The sequence below is a fragment of the Amphibalanus amphitrite genome, unplaced genomic scaffold (genome assembly GCF_019059575.1).
Source record: "Amphibalanus amphitrite isolate SeventyFive unplaced genomic scaffold, NRLGWU_Aamphi_draft 000018F_arrow, whole genome shotgun sequence".
Classification (NCBI taxonomy): Eukaryota; Metazoa; Arthropoda; class Thecostraca; order Balanomorpha; family Balanidae; genus Amphibalanus; species Amphibalanus amphitrite.
This window is the reverse complement of record NW_024881514.1, coordinates 1,497,762-1,519,562: the sequence shown is the minus strand read 5'-3', so window position 1 is coordinate 1,519,562 and position 21,801 is coordinate 1,497,762. Positions and strand designations below refer to the sequence as shown.

The window sequence follows — 21,801 nt, the reverse complement described above, 5'->3', positions numbered from 1 at the left end:
TCTCTTTATAAGATTGCGTGAATAGGGTGCCGTAAATAGAGTGGGGTGGAATGATAGTACGCCATTTGGTAGCACAACCTTTATAAGATTGGGCCCATGAGCCGAATCCCCACGTTATTCGCACTAATACACAGGAAATCCCATGACTCTTATTAAGAGTGAAGGAATGTTCCCATGCATCGCAGTAAAAAAAATATCCACACCAAAGAAGACCAAACTGTCCCAGCTTCGGTCTAAACGTTACTGATATGAAAATTTGGCATTTGCATATTCTATAAACGCGTTCCCCTTGTCTACTTTGTGTGTGTGACAATGATAGGCAAAACAGGTCCTTGAAGTGAAACGGACGTGCACATTACAGAAGAACTTGGTCAAGGAAACGTGTCTCAACGTTTACCAGGTAATCAGTTTATAGAGATTTGTTGCCTACCACTCATTCGATATGGTGTATTCGTTCGGAGGAAGCGTAAAACCGTGTTAACTGTAAAACACTCATATGTTTTGACGGATGGAGTGGATACACCAACGTTATAAAATCCATTTACAATCCACAGAATACCATTGTCAGCAGCCTGCCGATCAGATATATCACATCGTTTACTTCGTCAGCAGAATAATCAAACAGAAGCAAAGAAGGGTCTGTGTAGGTACATTTTATATCAAAATCAAATGCATTTACATACCGTCAGTTACCCAAAGAACGATGGCAAGTCACTGTGAGTTCAATCACATTTTACAATGGAATCAAAGTCTACAAAACACTTTAAAAAGTCGTGCGGTAGTGATGGCAGTGAAAACACTTCACTTATAATTGATGGCGATGTATGAGCAGGACCCAAACTACGTAACAAACAACTCGGCGGGACGCGGGTACGTACTCAAATGGCGATATAGACTTGGCAACGTAAATGCTGTGAGGAGCATCATTGACCAATGACCGGCGTCATGTTCACGCAAAAGGACTAACAAAAGTTACAACCAAATAGAATGGCGCCCATTTGTCCCCGATACAAAGTTACGCCAAATGCACAGCACGAAACAATAACTCGTTTAACACTTCAGTTATCAGGTACCACTAGCTTTTCAACAAGCTCGCTACATAACACTCACCACTGGCGCCGCCTTCCGTCCATTCTCCGAACCACAGCCTGCTCTGTTCACCAGTAGAAGGCGGCCTTTTCGCGGAGTGTGCGGACGCCGTGTGTGCGCCACTCGGCCGGCCGGATCCACAGCTCGCCGGCAGACTCCATACAGGACATGATGCAGGCGCCCTTCCAGCCGACCACCTCTGGGTCCTGCTCACGCGGCTCAGTCACCACCTCCATGTGCTCTGAGGGGGGGGGGGGGGCAGGAGCTCCGTCACCATCTGAGGTCGCATATGAATCGGCCACCGCACCCTGACCAAATCTGAGCAAGGACGAAAATTGGCCATTCACCAGGTCGGGACTGGTAGGGAATCTGTCCAACTCACCGGGTCGGAACTGGTAGGCAATCTGGACAGTCACCGGGTCGGAACTGGTAGGCAATCTGTCTACTCACCGGGTCGGAACTGGTAGGGAATCTGGCCACTCACCGGGTCTAAACTGGTAGGGAATCTGGCCACTCACCGGGCCTGAACTCGTAGGGTTTACCTGGCCACTCACCGGGTCGGAACTGGTAGGGAATCTGGCCACTAACCGAGTCGGAACTGGTAGGGAATCTGTCCACTCACCAGGTCGGAACTGGCAGGCAATCTGTCCACTCACCTGGTCTGAACTGGTAGGGTATCTGCAGGGAGAGCCTGCTGCGGAGCCAGGTGGCGAAGCCGGTGAACTTGGCGCCGCCGCCCACCACGATCACGCACGAGTAGAACTTGCGCTTCAGCTCGTCACTGCCTGTGGGTGACACAGGACAGAGGGCGCTGGTGAGGGCGGGATACGGGCCGGGATAGAGCCCATCTAGCAAATGCGGTCACCACAGGTAGCTCTGAGCGCAGTGACAGGATGCAATACCCAACATACTGTAAATTAAACAGCACCTCAGGTACAGCTGTACTCGTATCTCAGCGTAAAGATTGACAGCAGTCCCCTATAAACAAACGAGAACTCATAAAATGAAGCCCCTAAACCAATCCCCTGAGCAAGTAAACTCCTCAGTACATCCACCGCTATTGACACATCTTTCAAACTGCATGAAGATCTTACCACACTGATCCACGCTGTGCAGAATAGCCTGATCCAGGCTGAGCAGCTTGTCTATCTTGATCTGGCCCTTGCTGTCCTGTGATTGGCTGGGCTCTAAGGCATCGACCTCATCGTCGAGCTGTGATTGGTCCACCGACTCGCTTGCGGTGTCAGCCGTCTCCCGCTTTCTCTGTAATATAGGCGAGGGGCACGGTCAAACCATGACAGCAAGGCAGTTGGCTATAAAGATCATACACGCAGAGCCTCATAACAAAGCAAACAATGTCATCCAGAAAACACGACAAAGCAAATCAAATACCACTTATATCTTTTATTAATATCTGCATGAACTGGATCAATGACATCACTCAAGGGAACGTAAACTAAAAACATCGATTCGGACAAAGCCGACAAAATTATGGTATCCACCACATATTTATTCTCATTGAAGTTACTTGCACAAGGCACACTAGCACCCTATCAGAAACCCAGCACACCAATCCACACCATCCACCACTGTCGACCCCCTCCCCGGCAGCCACTCACCCCGGTCTCCCTGAGGTAGCCGGTGTCGAGCGGGTCATCCGAATCGCCCCGGTACGGGTCGTACAGCCACGACTGCTTCGGGCCGGTCAGCTGGAACAGCGACGCGTTGAAGTAGCTGTAGAACAAGGCGTCAGAGGGTCACAGGTCACCAAAGGTCGGGGCTGAGCCGGTAGAGGTCACGTCAGGTCAGAAATAGGAGCGCAGCTCGCTGTTGAAGGATCTCACCAGAGGATGGGAGACCACATGCAACATGGTGGACAGCGGACACTAGATGAGGAAGTGGAAGCGTGTTTTAGAATACAAAGTGAGTCAACGAATGGATGATGCTGCACACTGTAAGGTGCTCTGTGTAATTTTGAAATGATTCTTTGAATGTTTTCCCCATGTTAAAATGACACAGGCATTTACGTCTCACAACCAATCACGTCCTAACGTCGTTTATATAGTTCGACGGAGCAGAAATACGGCCGTCACCCCCGTCCACTGGTAAATGTCTCACTTCCCACGTACCTGAGCGGTGCAATGATGCACTCGTCCCCCAACTGCAGCGTGTACTGCAGGGACGGGTGGTGCGGCTTACTAACACGGAACGTGTGCTCCTGAGGGCCGCACGTGTCCTGAGGAAGTGGCAGGAGACACGGTTATCGTACAGCTGAACAAGTGATTCTGCGCGCGGCACGGGTCCTGAGAGGGTGCATAGGGGGAGACACGGTCATTTTACAGCGACGGCGGCCGTGTTCTTCAGGTGGCGCGAAATTGAATGGGATTCTGGCTCATGACACCAAGGATGTCATCATAAAGGAAGAACTCATGTGAGAATGATGTTGAGAAAATGAATGATTTTTATTTTCTATGAGGATGACGTTATATCATGATTTCCAGTCATACCACTATGACAATTATGTACCAGATATCTGGTAGCATACACCGGAGCAGCGTTTTCGGTCCACTGTCAGACGTTCTTACCAGGTCCACATGGCAGTAAGTCTCCTTCAGTTTGTGGAGCAGCAGCGCATCCAGCCGAGAGGCCGGGGAACACTGCTTGTACGGGAACGCGCTGCGGCGCAGCAGCCAGTAAAACACCTGCGTGACGTCACTGCCACCGTAGTCCAGGTGAATCTGTCGGTGTGAGATCAGCTGGTGACGTCATAATGATGTAGGAGACCAGTCAGAACAGGGCAACAGAAATAAACACAAACCAGTACAGACCGACAATAGCAGTGGTTTCAGGCGCCGATGTCATACGCTATGAGACAAGTGGGCGTAAATGAGACTGAAAACACCATTAGATCACCCACAGATATCTGGGGGCTGTCATTAGGGAATTGTTAACGCCTGGATAACTTAACAAAACAAAGCATGTGTAATTACTCTATTTAGAACGCAACTGAAAACCAAGTCATGATAGATAACATGGTTTCAGCTCTAAGCTTGAATCAAATGCGTGCGATGGGCAGCTCCACAGTTCATATGTTAATAAGCTACAGCCAGCCCAAAGTCATACATTGGTCGAATACGACACCCAGGTTTCGCACCATGAGAGAACCGGAGACAATTGCGCCCATGAATTTGATAGTAATGTTTGGTACCTGTCGAAGATTTTGCCGAGTGCCGAGAGCTATGAGTTGTGTTTTCTTTGCGTTAATTTTCATGCCATTTTTGCCAAACCAGTGAGCAAGTTGCGAAAGATTTCGCTCCAAAGAGCCAGTCAGGGCACCAATGTCTCCGGGCCTCCCACTCACGAGAACCTGAGTGTCGTCCGCGTACTGCACTATGCACGCGTCATCAGCATACAGCGGCAAGTCGTTGGCGTAGATGCTGTATAACAGCGGACCGAGCGCTGAACCCTGGTAGGTTCCGATCGGGTTCGGCAGAGGCGTCGACAGATCACATGAGCCTCGCTGGCTCCCTGTTACTACTTGCTGGTAGTGGTCGGCCAGGTAACTCTTAAACCAGCGAGTGTCTACGTTGTACAGCTCCAATTTTCTCAGTAGCCCATCATGAGGTACAACATCAAAGCACTTTGACAGATCTAAAAGGCACATAAGAGTGATCTCTTTCCGGTCCATGGCCTCAAACTGCGTGTTTTTTTCAAAACACTCAAACTAGTTAACAATAACTTATTTGGTGATGAGACGCACCACAGATTAAACTCGTTAACCCTCGCCGGCCGAGAGGGGGGGGGGAGGGGGGCGGGTGCCGCCCCCCCCCCATAGGGTTTTTTCGCGATAGCTCCGAACACGCTGGCGATAGAGAGCTGAAACTTGGCATACCTGACCTTTGATCCAAGCCGCATCTTTTGACACCAACCGCATTTTTGGGTCAGGTCAGGTCACTGACCTATGACGTCATAAGTGAACCTCTGCACGGTCTTCAGATGTCGCAACTTCGCAACGCCCTCACTGCCAGAGGAGATGTCACAGGGAAATGAAACTTGCAGGATCTAGTATCCATTATGAGTCTCACAACTTGTATATCTCGGATTTTTCCTAAAGGTCATATGAGGTCAGGTCATTTTCGTGACCTCACCATTATAAGTCAATGGGGAAAAATGAAAACTGGTATTCTGGCGCCGGGAACGATCTCCAACTATCTCAAGCACACAGAATCGTGATTTGATGCATTCCTTGCAAGGTTGGGTGCGTCACTTTTGCAATGTTGACCTTCCGTGACGTCATTTATGACGTCATCAAGGTCATATTAGTTTTTCGTCAATAACTCCCGATCAAATTGAGCTAGCGAGTCGAGAAAGCCACCAATGGACTCAGGAAGACCTGCCGAATCGAATGATATGCGACATGACCTCTTTCGACCAACTTCGTGACCTGGGGGTGCTGACCTGACCTTGACCTGAGGTCAACACCCTAAGTTGACCTGACCCGAACAAAAAGTATATCATTCGACGCGCCTGAGCGAGGCGAACACGATGCTGCCAAAATCGCGGCTCTGCGGCCGTTTTTTGCGAAGTTATTCACCAAAAACTGAACCGTACCCTGGGGCACTTGACCTGACCTCAGAGGTCACCGGTTGACCTAGGACCTTAATTTGTTTGTTTATTGGGGCTTTAGGGCGCGACGACAGCAAAGGTCATTTTGCGCCCATAACGTCGCACTAGTAAAACAAGTGTTTCAAAAGAAGAGACCTTCTAGATACCAAGACTAGAAGGTAAAAGACTTGATAAAAACGACAAGGTATGATAGAACAACGCAAGAGCGTCATAACAGTCAACTGACTAGACAAGTAGACTAGAGAGGATTTGGGTCAGGTCGAGTAAATCACTTGGAAGTTGACCGAACGGATAAAGGAGAAAATATTGCCGGATAAAACCCAGGGTGACTCATCACCCAGTAGGTGGCGGATAGTGGTACCAGGAGCAATGTAGCCAAGGTTGCGTGTCCGGTTCCGTTCAAAGAGTGGGCAAGATAAAAGAACGTGAGCGACGGTTAGAGGCACGGAACATGTGTTGCACAAAGGCTGCTCACCTCCTGAAAGGAGATAGCTGTGCGTCGCGTATGTGTGGCCAATACGGAGTCTGCACAGGACCACTTCCTGGAAACGATTGCCTTGCAGGCAAGACTGCCAAGGCTCTAGAGTTGGCTTCAACTCTCTCAGCTTGTTCCTTACACACAAATCCCACTCTGCCTGCCACTTTGAAAGCATGAAGGGTCGCACCAGCGGATAAAAATCCCGGGCAGGCAAAGGCAAGCGCCGAGTGCAGGGTGCTGCGGCGGCGCGTCTGACAGCAGCATCAGCAAGCTCATTGCCTTCAATGCCGACGTGACTGGGAATCCAGCAGAAACGGACTGATTTTCCAGATTGCTCCACCGACGTAAGCCGAGTTAAAATGTCCCGCACGATGGGGTCAACCGAGTTAAAAGTACGTAAGGCCAATAAGCTGCTAAGAGAATCAGATAAAATCAAGTAAAAGGGACTGCTAGAAACCTCGATGAAACACAAAGCCTTCTCTATAGCGACTAGCTCTGAAGAAAACACCGAGGCGGAAGGTGGCAGAGAAAACGAGCGGGTGTCACGACCAGCGACAAAAGAGCAGCCCGCTCCCTCGGTTGTCTTCGAGCCGTCTGTATAAACCGTGATAAAACCATCATAAGCGGCAATGTGCTCTAGGGCTCTGGCTCGCGCCTCAGCAGGCAACAAGTTGTCCTTCTTAACAGTCGATAGCGAGAGGTCTACTTGCGGATTGGCGTTTTTCCAGGGTGGAGGGGGCGTGTCCCAGGTGCGCCGAACGCCACGCAAGGATATGTTAGCAGCTGAAAAAAGACCTCCCATGCGTACTCCAAACGACGGTCGTACCCTCCCGTCAGATCGAGAAGCGTTACGTGACAAGACGTACGGGTACGTCGGATGCGTTGGGTATTGGCGAAGTTTCAAAGTGTAACGCATCCCCAGCATCTGGCGACGAAGAGCTAGAGGTGGCTCATTCGTTTCAGCCAGAAGGCTGCTCTTTGGAGAAGTGCGGAAAGCCCCGGTGGCAACGCGGAGCGCAGCGTGATGTACTGCGTCCAGGGACTTCTTGCTGGACTCACTGGCGGAATCGTAAACAAAACACGCATAGTCCAGCTTCGATCGGATGATCGACCGGTACAAGAGGAGTAGAGTTTTGCGATCCGCACCGTATGATGTGCGGGCAACACACTTTAAAACGTTCAGGGATTTAACCCGCGCACCGACGGGGGTCTGCGCCAACTTAGTACCGACGGGGGGGGGGGCGGATGACCGCCCCCCCTGAGATCTCGAGAACGAAGCGAGATAGCGACAAGCGGTAAACGGCATCGGATACGCACGGTCAAGATCTACAATTTTTACTAAGGTCATTTTCAGGTCAGGTCAAAGATGACGTCACAGGGGTCGAAAAAGTCAAAATGGCGGCGCTAAATATGGAGAGAGTTTTTCTCGAATAACTTTCGAATTAGACAAGATAGGAACAAACTAAGGGCATCATCGTGATCCTCTCGTCAATCCGCATCGAATGATATATATGTTGACCTCGAAAGGTCAAGGTCAAAGGTTGACCTCAGGTCACGTGACCTCGAGGTCATCATGTATATCATTCGATGCGTCTTGACGAGCTGAACACAATGAGACCATCCACGCGTCTGTATCTTGTTCCTGTACGGAGTTATTGGCCAAAAACCTTTGGTGACCTTTGATGACGTCACATGACCTCACAGCTGCCCAACAGCAAAACAGACCTCAAGGTAGTGAAGGTTGATCGTATATGAAGTCATGTATGGTATATGGGGCCATTCCGACCCGTTTTAGTGGTAAAAACAGGGAGTTGATTTTTCCCCCATTGACTTATAATGGGGAGGTCGCGAAATTGACCTGACCTTAGGTCACCGATATCAAAATTCCGAGATATACAAATTGTAGCTACTAATGACCTAATAACATCCTGCGACTTTCAAAGGCCTCCGACATCTACTGTAGCTCTGGCACGGTGACAAAGTTGCAAAAAAGTGACTTGAGGTTGGGTCATTCAAAGTGACCTGGTGACCTGACCTTGAAAGGTAGGAGGTTCAAACTTGCACACCATGTGTAAAATTGATAAGGGAATAGTCATACCAAATTTCGCGGCGCTACGCGCCGCGGTTTTCCCGCTATTCGCGAAAAACCTCAGGGGGGGGGGCGGATATCCGCCCCCCCCCGTCGGTGCGCGGGTTAAAACATCGTTCCCGAAGCGTTCTAAAATGCTCTCTAAACGTCAAACGTCCGTCAAACGTCACACCAAGAAACTTCGCCACCGGCTGCGTGGGGATCGTCTGTCCGTACAGACGGATACCCAATGTAGGGTCGGCGCAGCGGCGGCGACAGAAATGCATGGCAACAGTCTTCCTTGTTGAAAAGCGGAGACCATTGTCGCGGCTCCATCTCTCAAGCCTTCTGACTGCAAGCTGCAGTTGTCTGGCCATGTGCCGAGCGCTGGAAGCGGCGAACCAGATGGCGAAATCGTCAACAAAAAGCGATCTGCCGATAGAGACCGGGAGATCATCAGCGATATCGTTAATCGCCACTGCGAATAACGCCACGCTGAGCACCCCTCCCTGAGGGACTCCATTGTCTTGGATAAAACTGCTAGACAACTGGTTACCGACTCGGACTTTAAACCGACGACCCGATAAAAAGTTCTCGATAAAGAGGCCCATCCGGCCGCGTATGCCGTACTTATATACTTTGGAAAGTATGCTGTGTCGTAAGACTGTATCATAGGCCGCCTCAATATCAAAGAACAGTGCTCCAAGGTGCTTCTTTTCAGTAAAACAGGTGCGTATCTCGGTGTCAAGGGCTAAAATGTGGTCAACAGGGCTGCGGTGCTTTCTAAAACCGCACTGGGCGTTTGTAAAAACACCGTGATGTTCCAGAAACCAGCTAAGACGCACATTGACCATCTTCTCCATCAGCTTTGATAGTGATGATGTGAGAGAGATGGGCCGATAATGGAGAGGGTCATGTCCCGACTTGCCAGCCTTCAAGATAGGAATGATAATGGCTTCCCGCCAGGTCTCAGGGAAAGTGCCAGTCTCCCAAAGCGAATTGAAGGTTGCTAGCAGCGCCTCGAGGGCAACTGCTGGGAGATGACGGAGCATGTCGTTGTGGAAAGCATCCGGACCTTCTGAGACGCTGCGCAACGAGCTGATGGCAGACGTGAGCTCAGCCATAGAGAAAGGCTCGTTGTACATCAAACTTTCAGCTGTGCTGAAGTCCACGGCGGCTGGTGCAGTTCGGGAGGAAGACCCTCCTCGGCAGCGCTGATAGAGTGCACGGCCTATCGTCTCGGCGACGTCTAAAGGGTGAGATATATCCGTGTCATTCACTCTTAAAACCGGGAGCGGAACGGAGCTGAACCGGCCTTCAATGCGCCTCATGCGTGCCCATATCTGGGTCGTAGGGGTAAAACGGTTTAAGGAACTCACATAAGTGCGCCATGAAACAGCCTTTGCCTCTTTTAAAACGCGTCGGGCAAAAGCCCGCGCTTTCTTAAAAGCGATGAGGTTCTCAGTGGTGTCACTCCGGTCAAACTTTCTAAAAGCGCGTTTCCTGGCACGAATCGCGTCTCCGCATTCCTTGGTCCACCACGGAACAGGAGGACGACGAGGCTGGCTCGACGTCTTGGGTATGCACCCGTTTGCGGAGTCAATGAGTAGAGATGTAAAATCATCTGTGGACATCACAGAAGTGTCAGCTCTGGATAAAATCGAGGCCTCTACGGCGGCCTGGAATTCGCCCCAGTCGGCCTTCCGAGCATTCCACCTAGGTGGGCGGTTGCCTGACACTGGGGACTCCTGGTACTCCAACCACACTGGGAAATGGTCGCTCCCGAGTGGGTCGTCATGGACGGACCAGGTAAAAAGCTGAGCTAGCCGAGGACTGACTAAGCTCAGGTCCAGAGCCGATGTTTGACCGGAGGGCGTTGTAAAATGAGTGCGCTGTCCTGTATTTAAAATACACAGCGCCTCATCGCGGATAAAAGATTCTAAAAGCCGACCACGAGTGCCAGTCGTGTCGCAACCCCACGCCAAGCTATGGGCGTTAAAATCACCGACTACCAGGACTGGAGGTGGAAGCTCATCGACAAGTCGATGTAGCTCAACCACCGGGAGCGCTATACCTGGTGGAAGGTATAAAGAACAGACTGTCAGCTCCCGGTGGTTGAAATCAACTCTAGCGGCCACTGCCTGCAGAGGAGTCTGCAGCGAAATGTGGCGCGCAGGCACACTGTGGTGCACTGCCAAAAGTACACCTCCATGGGCAATGGTCAGGGTGTCTAAGTCTCTTCTAAAAACAGAGTAACCCTTGATGGCAAAGGTAACGTTTGGCGCTAGCTTGGTCTCCTGGAGACCTAAAACAAGGGGTGTGCGCCAACGGATAAGAGACTGTAGGTCCTGGTAGTTGGCCCGGAGGCCTCTACAGTTCCACTGTAGAATAAAAGGCGTGGTTAAAAGGGCGCAATAAGGGCGCGTATAACATGAGGCAAAGGCGCACACAGATACCTGACTGACCACAAAAAACACGGGTTTGCCTCGGCAGTTGTCCTTCGTATGACCAAAACGTTGACAGCGGAAACAACGCATGGGAGCCGGGACGTAAGGGCGCACACGAACCCTCACGTACCCCACGCGAACCTCGCTCGGCATGTCGGTGGAGTCAAAGGTTAAGATAATGTTATTCGTGGGGACCGTGCCTCTCCTCGCCAAGATGCGGTGTGCTGCTGTGACGCCAAAGTCGGCGAGGCCGTCTGCGATGTCGTCATTGCTCATGTCTCTGAGGTCAAAGCAGTTGATGACCCCTCTGCTCGAGTTCTTTGACCTGTGCGGCTCAACTGAGAGAGAGACAGAGACCAGTTTCCTGCCGGAGGCCCGTCCCTCGGTATACACAAATCGGGTGGCGCTTAAGGCTTTTGCAGCCTCCTCACTTTTCTCGAATTCGACTTCCAAAGCCCCATCGCGCATCCGATCGCAGCGGAGGATCTTGCCGAGGCGGTCGCAGCCGTCCTTCCGTTGGAAAGGGGACAGCGCACCCAGCTGTTTGTCACTGCTCCTGAGGATAAGGATCTTTGGGTTTCGAGGAACCTTCTCGTGCGACGTTCGCCCGCCGGCCGAGGCCAACGGGCGAGAATCGGCCGAAGCCGAGGGGTTGGATTGAGGGGAAGGGGGGTTGGTCCGGTCATCCATGTAAGTGTGCTTGGTCTCCGCCAGCTCGGCCGCCGACGCTCCGCAACGGCGCCGCTACAAGGCCTGGGACGGCCGAGCTGACTGTACGGGACTTGGCGGCACCTTCCGAGGGGGAGAGAGAGACTCACCACCCCCCACGGTCGGATACCGCCTCCTCCCTTGACGCCTCGCCGAGTCACCGCCAGGGGCAGCGACAGATCAGTCCCACCGACGGAGGACGAGCACAAGTGCCCGAACCCCGCCGGCGACACCTCTCCGACACCACCCCCGGCGGCATCACGACTGGGAATGGCTCCTCAAGTGCGGCGCCCCACTGAGTGTCCCGCCCTTACAGAACTCAGGGCCAAAGAGGCGTGTTGCCCAGCCACCGCGACTGGCTCCGCACGGTGGGGGGCTCAACCTCCAGGATCCCGTTGTCCTGGGGTACGGGTCGGCTCGCCTAGCCTAGTAAAACCGGCTGGTACCCGAGGGGACGCCACTCCCCTTACACTAGCCCAACTCGGCTGTGTTCCTGCGGGTGCAAAAAACAACGAAAAAAAGGGGGAAAGGAATCAGAAAGCTGTGATCGAACGAAACGCGGACACCCGGTGAGAAGCAAAGCAAAAGCAAACAAAGACCGCTCAAGAGAAACAAAACCACGGAAACCAAGAAAAGTCGGGCCGTACCATCTGTCCATCCAGTGATCAAAAGCAAATCGTAAGCAAGCATGGGTCAAGCTGGGGCCGAGGGGGCGCTACTCCCCTTGCTGGCCGAGGCCAGGGCCGCCGCGGGGCGAGGGCACAAGGAGCCCAGTCCAACAGCGACCCAGGCCACTGCCAACCCCCTGCGGGGCCAATCCAGCAGGCAATCCATCCGGCAACCAAAGCAAGTCCAGGTCAAACGCGCGTCAAGCTGGGGCCGAGGGGGCGCTACTCCCCTTACTGGCCGAAGTCACAGCCGCCGCAAAGCCGGGGCCAGATGACCTCGGCTAAGCAGCAGCTCTGACCACGGTCAGCCCCCTGCGGGGACCTAGGACCTTAAAATCGGGTACCAATCTCTGCGTCTCGTAACGGCGCACACGCTCGTTTTTTCCGCGACGCGCTAGCTCCACCAGGGGCGAAACGGCGAGGGGGGGGGTCGTACCCGCCCCCCCCCTCGGCCGGCGCGTATGTAGAAAACCAATAGGTCCGGCGAGGGTTAAGTCACCACATGCACTTACGAGGAAACACATAAAAACAGCAGCACATTAGTTAGGAGCATCATTTTACTACACTGGACAGCTGTCATAAAAACGTGAAAAAGAGTTGCGTATTTGGAGACCAGTCCCCAAAACGGCGGCGTAATTTGGGCGCGTTTCCCAGAAGCGTGTCCACCCCTAAGCGGGCCGATTCCGTTCCTGATGGGTTCCAGACGACCAGCGCTGCCGACGGAAGTTTGTGTCGACCTTTGGCCGCGCTGCCATGGTTTTAGGGCGTGGATTGAGGCCGAACGCCGCGGGCCACAGAAGACGGACCAAAACACGCAGACTCAAAACACAGAGAGGACACACAGAGCCACAGAAAGAAAACAGCCGATAGAGCTAATGAGGGCCCGCAGCATAGAAATACCGGACCTTTTAGGAAACGTACTAAAATGCAAACAACAGTAAGAAAAGCAACGCATGCTGATTCAGAGAACCACAAAAAAACGTACGAAATACGCGATACCGACTAAGGAAGACGTGAAAGTCATTGCACTATATTGGATCTGAACATAAACAAAATCTGGCACATATGCTCCATGTGTTACACAACCTAAAATGTCGTGCCTCAAACCGCGCAACCAAAGTTGGCCAATGGCACGATATGCGTTGCGTCATTTGGGGCGAAAGGTCATTATAAACTGCCATCGAGGAAGCATACTTACGACTGGCATTAAGAGGGCTTGAAGAATCTTACACTCATGCAAAGAATCAAAAAGTGATTTTGTCCCATGTGACGACTGGATAATTTCATCTGTCCCCAAGGAGCGGTTACAGCACCTAGTAAGGAGGAGACTATCAGACAGGGGTAAGCCGTCGAGTATTATAGCAGCTTTTTTCCTAATAAATTCCCAGTTCTCCCCGCCGCAACTGATTCGCACTTCCAAATGACACGCATCCATCAAAGGACATGTCTTCTACTGACCCATCCCGTCCTCATCTAACCCGCCACGCTCCTCTGCTGTCCCGCCCCGCCCCTCCGGCCTCCACTGACCCGCGTCTCTCGTATGGACATGCCGTCCGTCCACTGACCCGCGTCTCTCGTATGGACATGCCGTCCGTCCACTGACCCGCGTCTCTCGTATAGACATGCCGTCCGTCCACTGACCCGCGTCTCTCGTATGGACATGCCGTCCGTCCACTGACCCGCGTCTCTCGTATGGACATGCCGTCCGTCCACTGACCCGCGTCTCTCGTATAGACATGCCGTCCGTCCACTGACCCGCGTCTCTCGTATGGACATGCCGTCCTCCACTGACCCGCGTCTCTCGTATGGACATGCCGTCCTCTACTGAACCGCGTCTCTCGTATGGACATGCCGTCCGTCCACTGACCCGCGTCTCTCGTATGGACATGCCGTCCGTCCACTGACCCGCGTCTCCCGTATGGACATGCCGTCCTCCACGCAGGAGACGGACGTCTTCTGGTCTCCGACGTCCACCACACAGGCTGAGGGCACGCCCGAGCCGAACGCCGCTGCCACGTGGTCCTGAAACAATGGGTACGGAGAGGCGAGTGAGAGCGTGTGATATCCAAAAACCTGACGCTTCCTGACTACACAACAGAGGAAGTCAACCCACGCCAGCCGCATGTGGGAACCTCGTCCAACTCCAATATCACTCGGCTTCTAAGCTGGTCAGAAAAGTAAAAAAAAAAAAAACTGAAATGGCAGAAAATGTCATGGGCAGTGGGCACAGGATAAATCAAAATAAGCTGGCTAAGAAGCGTCATGAATGATCAATCATCGAGGCCTCACTAGTGGGGCCAATAGGAACCACAATCCTTAGCAGTTGTGCAATGAGCAAGCTGTGATGTAAATGAAACGCACAGGGGATCAGAACCTTGGGAGTTGGGCCTCGGCCGCTGGAGGAAATAAAGTACCATTCCTGCAACAACAAGCTAGCACGCCCAACAGTCTTTCAGGAAGGAGGACAAGCTACATGATGTCTGTATACAATACCAGATACCTTATCTGAGAGAGGGAAACACCGATACATGTATTGTGGCTCTGAGAGGGGAACACCGATACATGTTTTGTGGCTGTGTGTCGGAGTTCGCCGGACTGAGGGAATCCCAAGCATGAGCGGAAGCGAAAATGTGGTTTCTTCCATACATCAATGTAAATTTGTATGGGGCTTCATGGGCTACTTGCGCTACAAGTAAAATAAAAAAGATACCATGCAAAGAAATCGCGCCAATCGATGAGCCGAGATGAACCGAGATAGCCGAGATGAGGCTGCGTGTCTCGAGGTGAATGCAACTAAAACGTTAGTATGCGCGTCACCGATAAGTACCTCTACCCACACAGCGCACACTACACAGTACACGGAATACAGAACGTCCTTACATGACTCATGTTCACGAAAGATGTCAACGGGTTGACAGTTGACTTCACACAGTTATTAAATGGAAAAAAATCATGGATTATTTTAGTTATGCATTCATTCAGTGCAAAAGCCATCCGAACTTTGACCGATTCGACCTGCGGCTCTGTCTACCCATAAAATTTTGTTACAGCTCCGGCTCTCTTCGAGCAAAGGGTACCAGTTCCAACTCACGCTCCGCATACCCCAATGGCACGCATTTGTCCAAAATTCGCGAATCGAAATAGGAAATCCGAAATGTTTCTAGCTCAAATCATGGTTTCGCCGCATTGCTCTCCCAACGGCGCAATGTCGGCAGTGCCGTGACGTCACCCGATCTCGGTGCTCGGTGATGAGTCTGTCTCTGAGCGGCGCGGACGTGACTGCGCCGGAGAGCATAGTCGGGCGGGCGGCCGTCAGCGGGCGACCCTTGGCCGGCGGGGAGGGGGCGGGGACGGGGGCGGGGGCGGCGGCACGACCACACCGTGTCGGCGCCGCACCGGCAGCAGTCACCGTCGGCACCTCGGACCGGCACCTCGGACTGACAGCTCGGACCAGCAGCACGGACCAGCAGCCCAGAGCGGCACCTCGGACCGGCACCTCGGACCAGCAGCTCAGACCAGCAGCACGGACCAGCAGCACGGACCAGCAGCAGTCACCGGCGGGAGCTCGAACCGGCAGCAGTCACCGGTGGGCTCGGACCGGCAGCCGGTCCCGCGGCTACAGCACCAGCCGGAGTCGCAGCTGACCAGTCAGCAGCCGATCGGCAACAGGCCGCAAACATCACATCGAAACAAGGTAAGTACTTGGGCAGACCGGCGCATACCGGTGATAATAGTACGTTAGCGGAGTAATGCGGCGTTCATTTGCCGTTTTTCTGCATAACTCAAAAAGTGATCATTTTTGTCGTACTGACTTAAAAGTCACCGTCCAGCACAAGAAGAAGATCTATTCTGCTCTCCTCTACACCTTCCAGCCAACTAAACTCACAATCCCCCTCCTGGCACATCCACAGCTCGCAGACACACATCTCACATCATCACCAACCAATCGCGCTGTCATACGTCATATATCTCACATCATAACCAGCCAATCATGCTCCCATACGTCATGCCCGGCCCAGCTACTTGCAGGGTGTAACTCGGCCCTGCCGGCATCAGATGCCGGCGGCTATGACCAACGCTGGGTCACCGGTTCACAGCTCGACGCTGAAGCTGACTCACACTTATACGGCTCACATTCATCCTTGCGTCACGCTACATCACCCCCTGGTTCTGAAGAACCACATTACTCTACATGTTACATGTCATTCAATCAACGCATCAACTACATCCTCTGGCACACCATCGCCATATCTTTTCGGCTCTCTTCGAACACGCGTACCACGCCGCAGCGTCGCAGGCACGAACGTTTCACTCTCGTCTGCGGACACATCGGACCCGGTCGGTGGATCGGGGTCCGGGGACTGAGCGACGCTGGGCGGCCGCGTGTCCGACTCCGTCACATCACTCGGAGCTGGCGACACACACACGCCATCACACTCGCTGTCATCAGACCACTCCACCGTTGGCGCTCGCAGAGCCCCTGGCCTCGGACATTCAGGGACGGTCAACCGATGTCGGAGGTTTCGCACATGTCGTGGGACATTATCGACTTCGATTGTCTGGGCCGAAACGACGCCTGTCACAATACCCTCGTCTGACTTTACAAAACATCGGTCGCCCCGCCGCCGAACCCACACCTTGTCCCCTACCTGGTATACACCGGGTTTCTTCAGCGGCAGGGCGTCACCAGGCTCGTCTGAGGTTCTGCGGGGCGTCACGTCAACGTCTCGGCCAGGGTGTCGAAGCACCCCGTTGATTGGAGCTGTGGCCGGGTCACTGCCATCCTTCGGTGTCACGTTGTATCGATGGACTGCTTCAGCAACGGAGCAGGACTGCCGGGCCACCATCACTTTGATGGTACGATGATGGCGCTCGACGATGCCGTTCCCGCCGGGCTCGTAGGCAGCGCGGAACCGGATGGATACGTCCCAGCGAGCCGCGAACGCTAACATGACCCGGCCACGGAACTCTGTCGCATTGTCCGTGAGTATTTCCGCCGGGGCTCCACGCTCTAGAAACACGTTCTCCAGCTCACTCACAATCTCCAGAGCTCCTGCCCGGCGAAGCCGTCGCCATATGGCGTACCTCGACGGCCCGCAGTCCACCAGCGTCAGCAGCGGCGTATTTAGAAAATCGCGAAGGGGGGGCCAAGGGTTTGGAGGGCGCCACCTCACCCAAGGAGGGCGCCATACGGTCGCGAGATAAAAAATCGCTCAGTGGGGGGTTGGGGGGTTGGGGGGCGTTTTTTACCATGCCACCAGTTTTTTTTTTGCGTAACCTCGTATAGGTCGTGCTGCATTGATTTTGCATCGTGTGTATTCTTTATACTCCAGGTCACAAAAGGTCAAGTGTTCTTGAAATGCTGCGCCGAAGGCGCGCGAAATTTTTGAAAACAACCTTTTCCTCCGCTTTTTAGGCACGCCTTTTATACGATCACTGTTCAAAGCTCCTCTCGCTCTTTTACCAAATTTGAAGGTGTAAAAAATACCTAAGGTTTGGTCGGGCCGCTGCCACACAAACTGTACAGAAAGCTTGGCTCATGGGTGTCGATGTATAAAAGTTTATTGGCGGTGGCATATCTACGCACCAGATCACCGTATCGGATTGATACCGGAGCGCGAGATGCGTAAACATCATCCAAATTACCTCAGACCAGCCTTCATAGCCTTCTCACAGATGCATACAGTGTACCCACATAACCAGTTTCAATCACCGAAACTTCAGATGCCTGCTGTTGCGCCCGAACCTGTTGACAATACTTAATCGTAATCCATATAGATGCCATGATGCACGTAAAGTAGGATCAATCCGTTAAGACCAAAGACGTGTTTTATGCATCGTAGAGCGTAGATAGTTTTGGTAGGTATAGATACTTCATTCATTGTGCTGAATGCACGTTCATTTGTGGCAGTTTTCACAGGCAAGACATCAACTATGTGCAATAGAACGACTAAGTTGAAAAACATGCCAAAGGAGTAAATAAATGATAGGAGGGCAGCGATCAACGGATGTTGCCAATAGGTAGAAGGGCTGCGATCCACAGGAGGGCACTAATAGGTAGAAGAGCCCCGATCAACATCCCGAGTTTCGACAGTAGGGCACCGATAGGTAGGAAGTTGGCGAGCAGCAGGAGGGCGCCAATGGATAGAAGGGCAGCGATCAACAGGAGGGCACCAATAGGTAGGAGGGCGCCGATCAACAATCAACAGGAGGGCGCCACCAGGTAAGAGGGTGGCGAGGAACAGGAGAGCACCAATAGGAGGGTGGCGATCAACAAGAGGTCGCCAATAGGTGGGAGGGCGGTCATCAACTGGAAGTCGCCAATGAGCGGAAGGGTGACGATTAAAATGGGGGTGGCAATGGTGAGGAGGGCGCCTTTGCTCAAGAGGATGACACGAACAGGAGGGCGTCTGTGCGGAGGGCGCTGGTCAACAGGAAGGTGCCAGTGGATAGGAGGGCGGTGATCAACAGGAGGGTGCCAGTGGTTAGGAGGGCGGCGATCTACACGAGGGCGCCAATAGGAGAAGGGCCCCGATTAACATTCAACAGGAAGGACTAGGGAACCAATAGGTAGGAGGGCGGCACTGAACAAGAGGGTGCCAAAAGGGAGAAAGGCGGCCTTCAAAATTTCACATGAGGGCTCAATAGGTAGGAGAGCGCCAATAATTATGAGGACGCCGATCAGCAGAAGGGCGGCAATGTGTAGCAGGGTGGCGACCTACAGGAGGGCGCCTTCGGGTGAGAGGGCGCTTATTTACAGGACAGCGGCTTACATAGGCGACCACCGTTACGCTTAGAGAGCTACAGCCTACAAATGTGGTTGGAGGGCGCCCGAGGGAGCCCTCCAACCGTATTTGGAGGGCGTATTTGGAATGGGCGTCCTCCGAGGGCGCCCTCCATCCGTATTTTCCCTGTAAACACATTCGCGATTGGAGGGCGCCCTCCAGTCGCGATTGTTTTTCGATTCGATTATATCACAATTGCATTTGCGATTGGAGGGCGCCTTCGGCGCCCTCCAATCGCAAAGGGCGCCTTCGGCGCCCAAGGGGGGGGGGGGCCATGGCCCAGTGGCCCCCCCCCTGCCTACGCCCCTGAGCGTCAGGTATGGGTGGCCGTGCACGTGGGTGACATCCATGGCCAGGCGATCCCACGTGCGTTCTGTTCCGAGTGACCCACCGGGCCAGCGCTCCGGCGCCGGGTCAATCGAGGCACACGTCTGGCATCGTCTGACCACGTCTCGCACAGCTGGTTTTGACACCCGCCTCACCCCCAGCTCACGTCGGGCGTACCACAACGTTCTCCTCACTCCTTGGTGACCGATGTTTTCGTGGATGGTGCGGATGTCACTCGCTGAGGCACTTGTGATGGCAGCGACAGCCACCGGTTGTGCTTTGGACGAATCAGTGGTTGGCTGGTCGGCAGTCTGCAGCCAGGCGTTGGGCACCCGCGTCACCTCATCAGCACGGTTGACCGCTGACGCGACCAGCTCGATAGTGACCTCCAGTTCGTACTCGATGACGAGCTGACAGAAAACAGCCACGCGCCGTCGGATAAGCATTTCGGACTGCGCCTTGGTTCGCAGCCTTGCCTTACCCGACAGCGCGTCACTCAGCCAGCGGTGCACCGTCACCGAGTCTGTCCGGAGCGTCAGGCGACGGAAGCCCCATGCTACCGCCAGGTTGACACCGTTGAGAGCGGCATCCAGTTCTGAGATATTGATGTGCACGTCCCTCTCCGATTCGGCACGCAGCCAGGACGCGTCCTCGATGATGGCGCCCGTGTCAGGGTCAGTGAGCACGACACCGCGGGCGATGGAGCTGGCGTCGGTCCACACCACGACGCTCGTCCCTGTCACACACCACTGGCCGCGTGCCGGGTCACATGCTCGAAACCGCCGTGACACCTCATCCACCTCACGTTGTAGTTCCTCGCTGACGATCGGAGTGTCCCAGTCCGGGCTGAGGCGGTTGGCAGTCCGCTTCATCCATGCAGCGGCCGGCCGCAGCCAGCCTGCGACCGGCACATGAGATGTCAGCTGGCCGGCCCACGCGAAGACAGATCGCCGCGTTAGCACGGGTGGAGCCTGCGTTGGTGACTCCCCGTCCCTACTCCACTGGAGTGCCGGCCCGTCGCTCTCGGCGACACGAAGGCCCAGCATACGTGCACCGGTCGCGACCCGCTCCGGCGGCTTGCATGTGAGCCCGAATCGAGCGAAGTGCTCGGCAACCTCATCAGCCGAGACCACCGCTTCGTTGACCAGCAGATCATCGGCGTAAGGCAGCACTGCCTCTGCCAACCCGGGGCTCTGTGCGAGCACCTTCCTGACCACAGCCTTCATGATCAGAGGCGCGATACTGAGCCCAAAGCCGACCCTGGTCAGGCAGTACCGCCGCCCTTGCACGATGACTGTCTGGTACGGCCACAGGGCCGGGTCCACACGAAGCTGAAGAAAAGCTTTCTTCAGATCCAGGACAGCGACCCGGCGTCCGTGACGTCGCCACCTTCGCAGCTCTTCCACGCAGACGTCAGCGTCGGCTGTGTGACGTGTCAGGTGTTGATTGAGTTCCCGATAATCTAACACCGGCCGCACCTTGTCCTTCGCTGCCTGAGTAACCACCATCAACGGGATCAATCCCTGTGCGGGACCGTACATCGTCTCATCGTATTCGCGCAGCCAGCCCTCACTAATCCACAGCGCCAGCTCTGCATCGAATTTTTCACGCGCACAACTCGGCACACCGTACTGAGCTATCGAGTTTCCAAGCGGGGGCGGAGCCACGCCACCGGCCCATTTCCAACGGACTGTCCACACATCATCGAACACAGCCGTGAAGTCAGTCTCGTCAATCCTTAGCTCCGGCTCCGTGTCGACCGCTCGACACACCTCCCGCTCCGGCGGGACCTCACGCTGCACCACAGCAGCCGTGTCGACCGCACGACACACCTCCCGCTCCGGCGAGGCCTCACGCTGCACCACAGTAGCCGTGTCGACCGCTCGACACACCTCCCGCTCCGGCGGGACCTCACGCTGCACCACAGCAGCCGTGTCAACCGCTCGACACACCTCCCGCTCCGGCGGGGCCTCACGCTGCACCACAGCAGCCGTGTCGACCGCTCGACACACCTCCCGCTCCGGCGGGACCTCACACTGCACCACAGCAGCCGTGTCGACCGCACGACACACCTCCCGCTCCGGCGGGGCCTCACGCTGCACCACAGCAGCCGTGTCGACGCTCGCAACTGGGTTGTCGCTCGCAGGGCGTCAATGCCGGTCATGCCCAGCAACACGTCTACGCCCAGCAACCGGGCCGGTACGACGACCGCCCGCACACTCACTGTCGCCCCGCGCACTCCAAGGCTGACCACAGCCCGCCCACAGCACAGCACCGGGCTGTCGTTGACAGCGACCAAGCTGGCGTCACTCCGCTCCCAGCAGGACACCATGCCCTTCCACACCACTGTCTCGCTGCACCCTGTGTCGACGAGTGCTCGGCACTTGCGCCCATTTACATTGATGTCGATGATGGGGGCTCTTGGGTCACTGCGGCAGCTGGCGACGGCGGAGCCCGTGGCGCTGATGTAGCGCCGTCGCCGTGCCCGTTTGGGCAGAGCCGGGCGATGTGGCCTACCTGGTTACAGGTCCAACACCGCAGTGGTGGACGGCGACCCGTCCCTCTGGCTCCCCGCTGCTGCTGTACATATGATGGCGGCGGCTGG

At 54.4% G+C, this 21,801-nt stretch overlaps 1 protein-coding gene across 1 annotated transcript in view; it reads right to left on the bottom strand.

Moving 5' to 3' along the window:
- Positions 1–638: 638 nt before the first annotated feature.
- Positions 639–21,801, bottom strand: part of LOC122388847 (actin-related protein 8-like) — a 34,247-nt gene continuing 13,084 nt past the window's right edge. The window contains exons 8-14 of the mRNA XM_043380314.1: positions 13,990–14,106; positions 3,675–3,827; positions 3,219–3,325; positions 2,709–2,823; positions 2,184–2,352; positions 1,746–1,874; positions 639–1,330 (exon numbers count right to left, since the gene is read on the bottom strand). Coding sequence (XP_043236249.1) covers positions 1,158–1,330; positions 1,746–1,874; positions 2,184–2,352; positions 2,709–2,823; positions 3,219–3,325; positions 3,675–3,827; positions 13,990–14,106 — 963 coding nt within the window. The 3' untranslated portion in view covers positions 639–1,157. The remainder of the gene's footprint in view (positions 1,331–1,745; positions 1,875–2,183; positions 2,353–2,708; positions 2,824–3,218; positions 3,326–3,674; positions 3,828–13,989; positions 14,107–21,801) is intronic.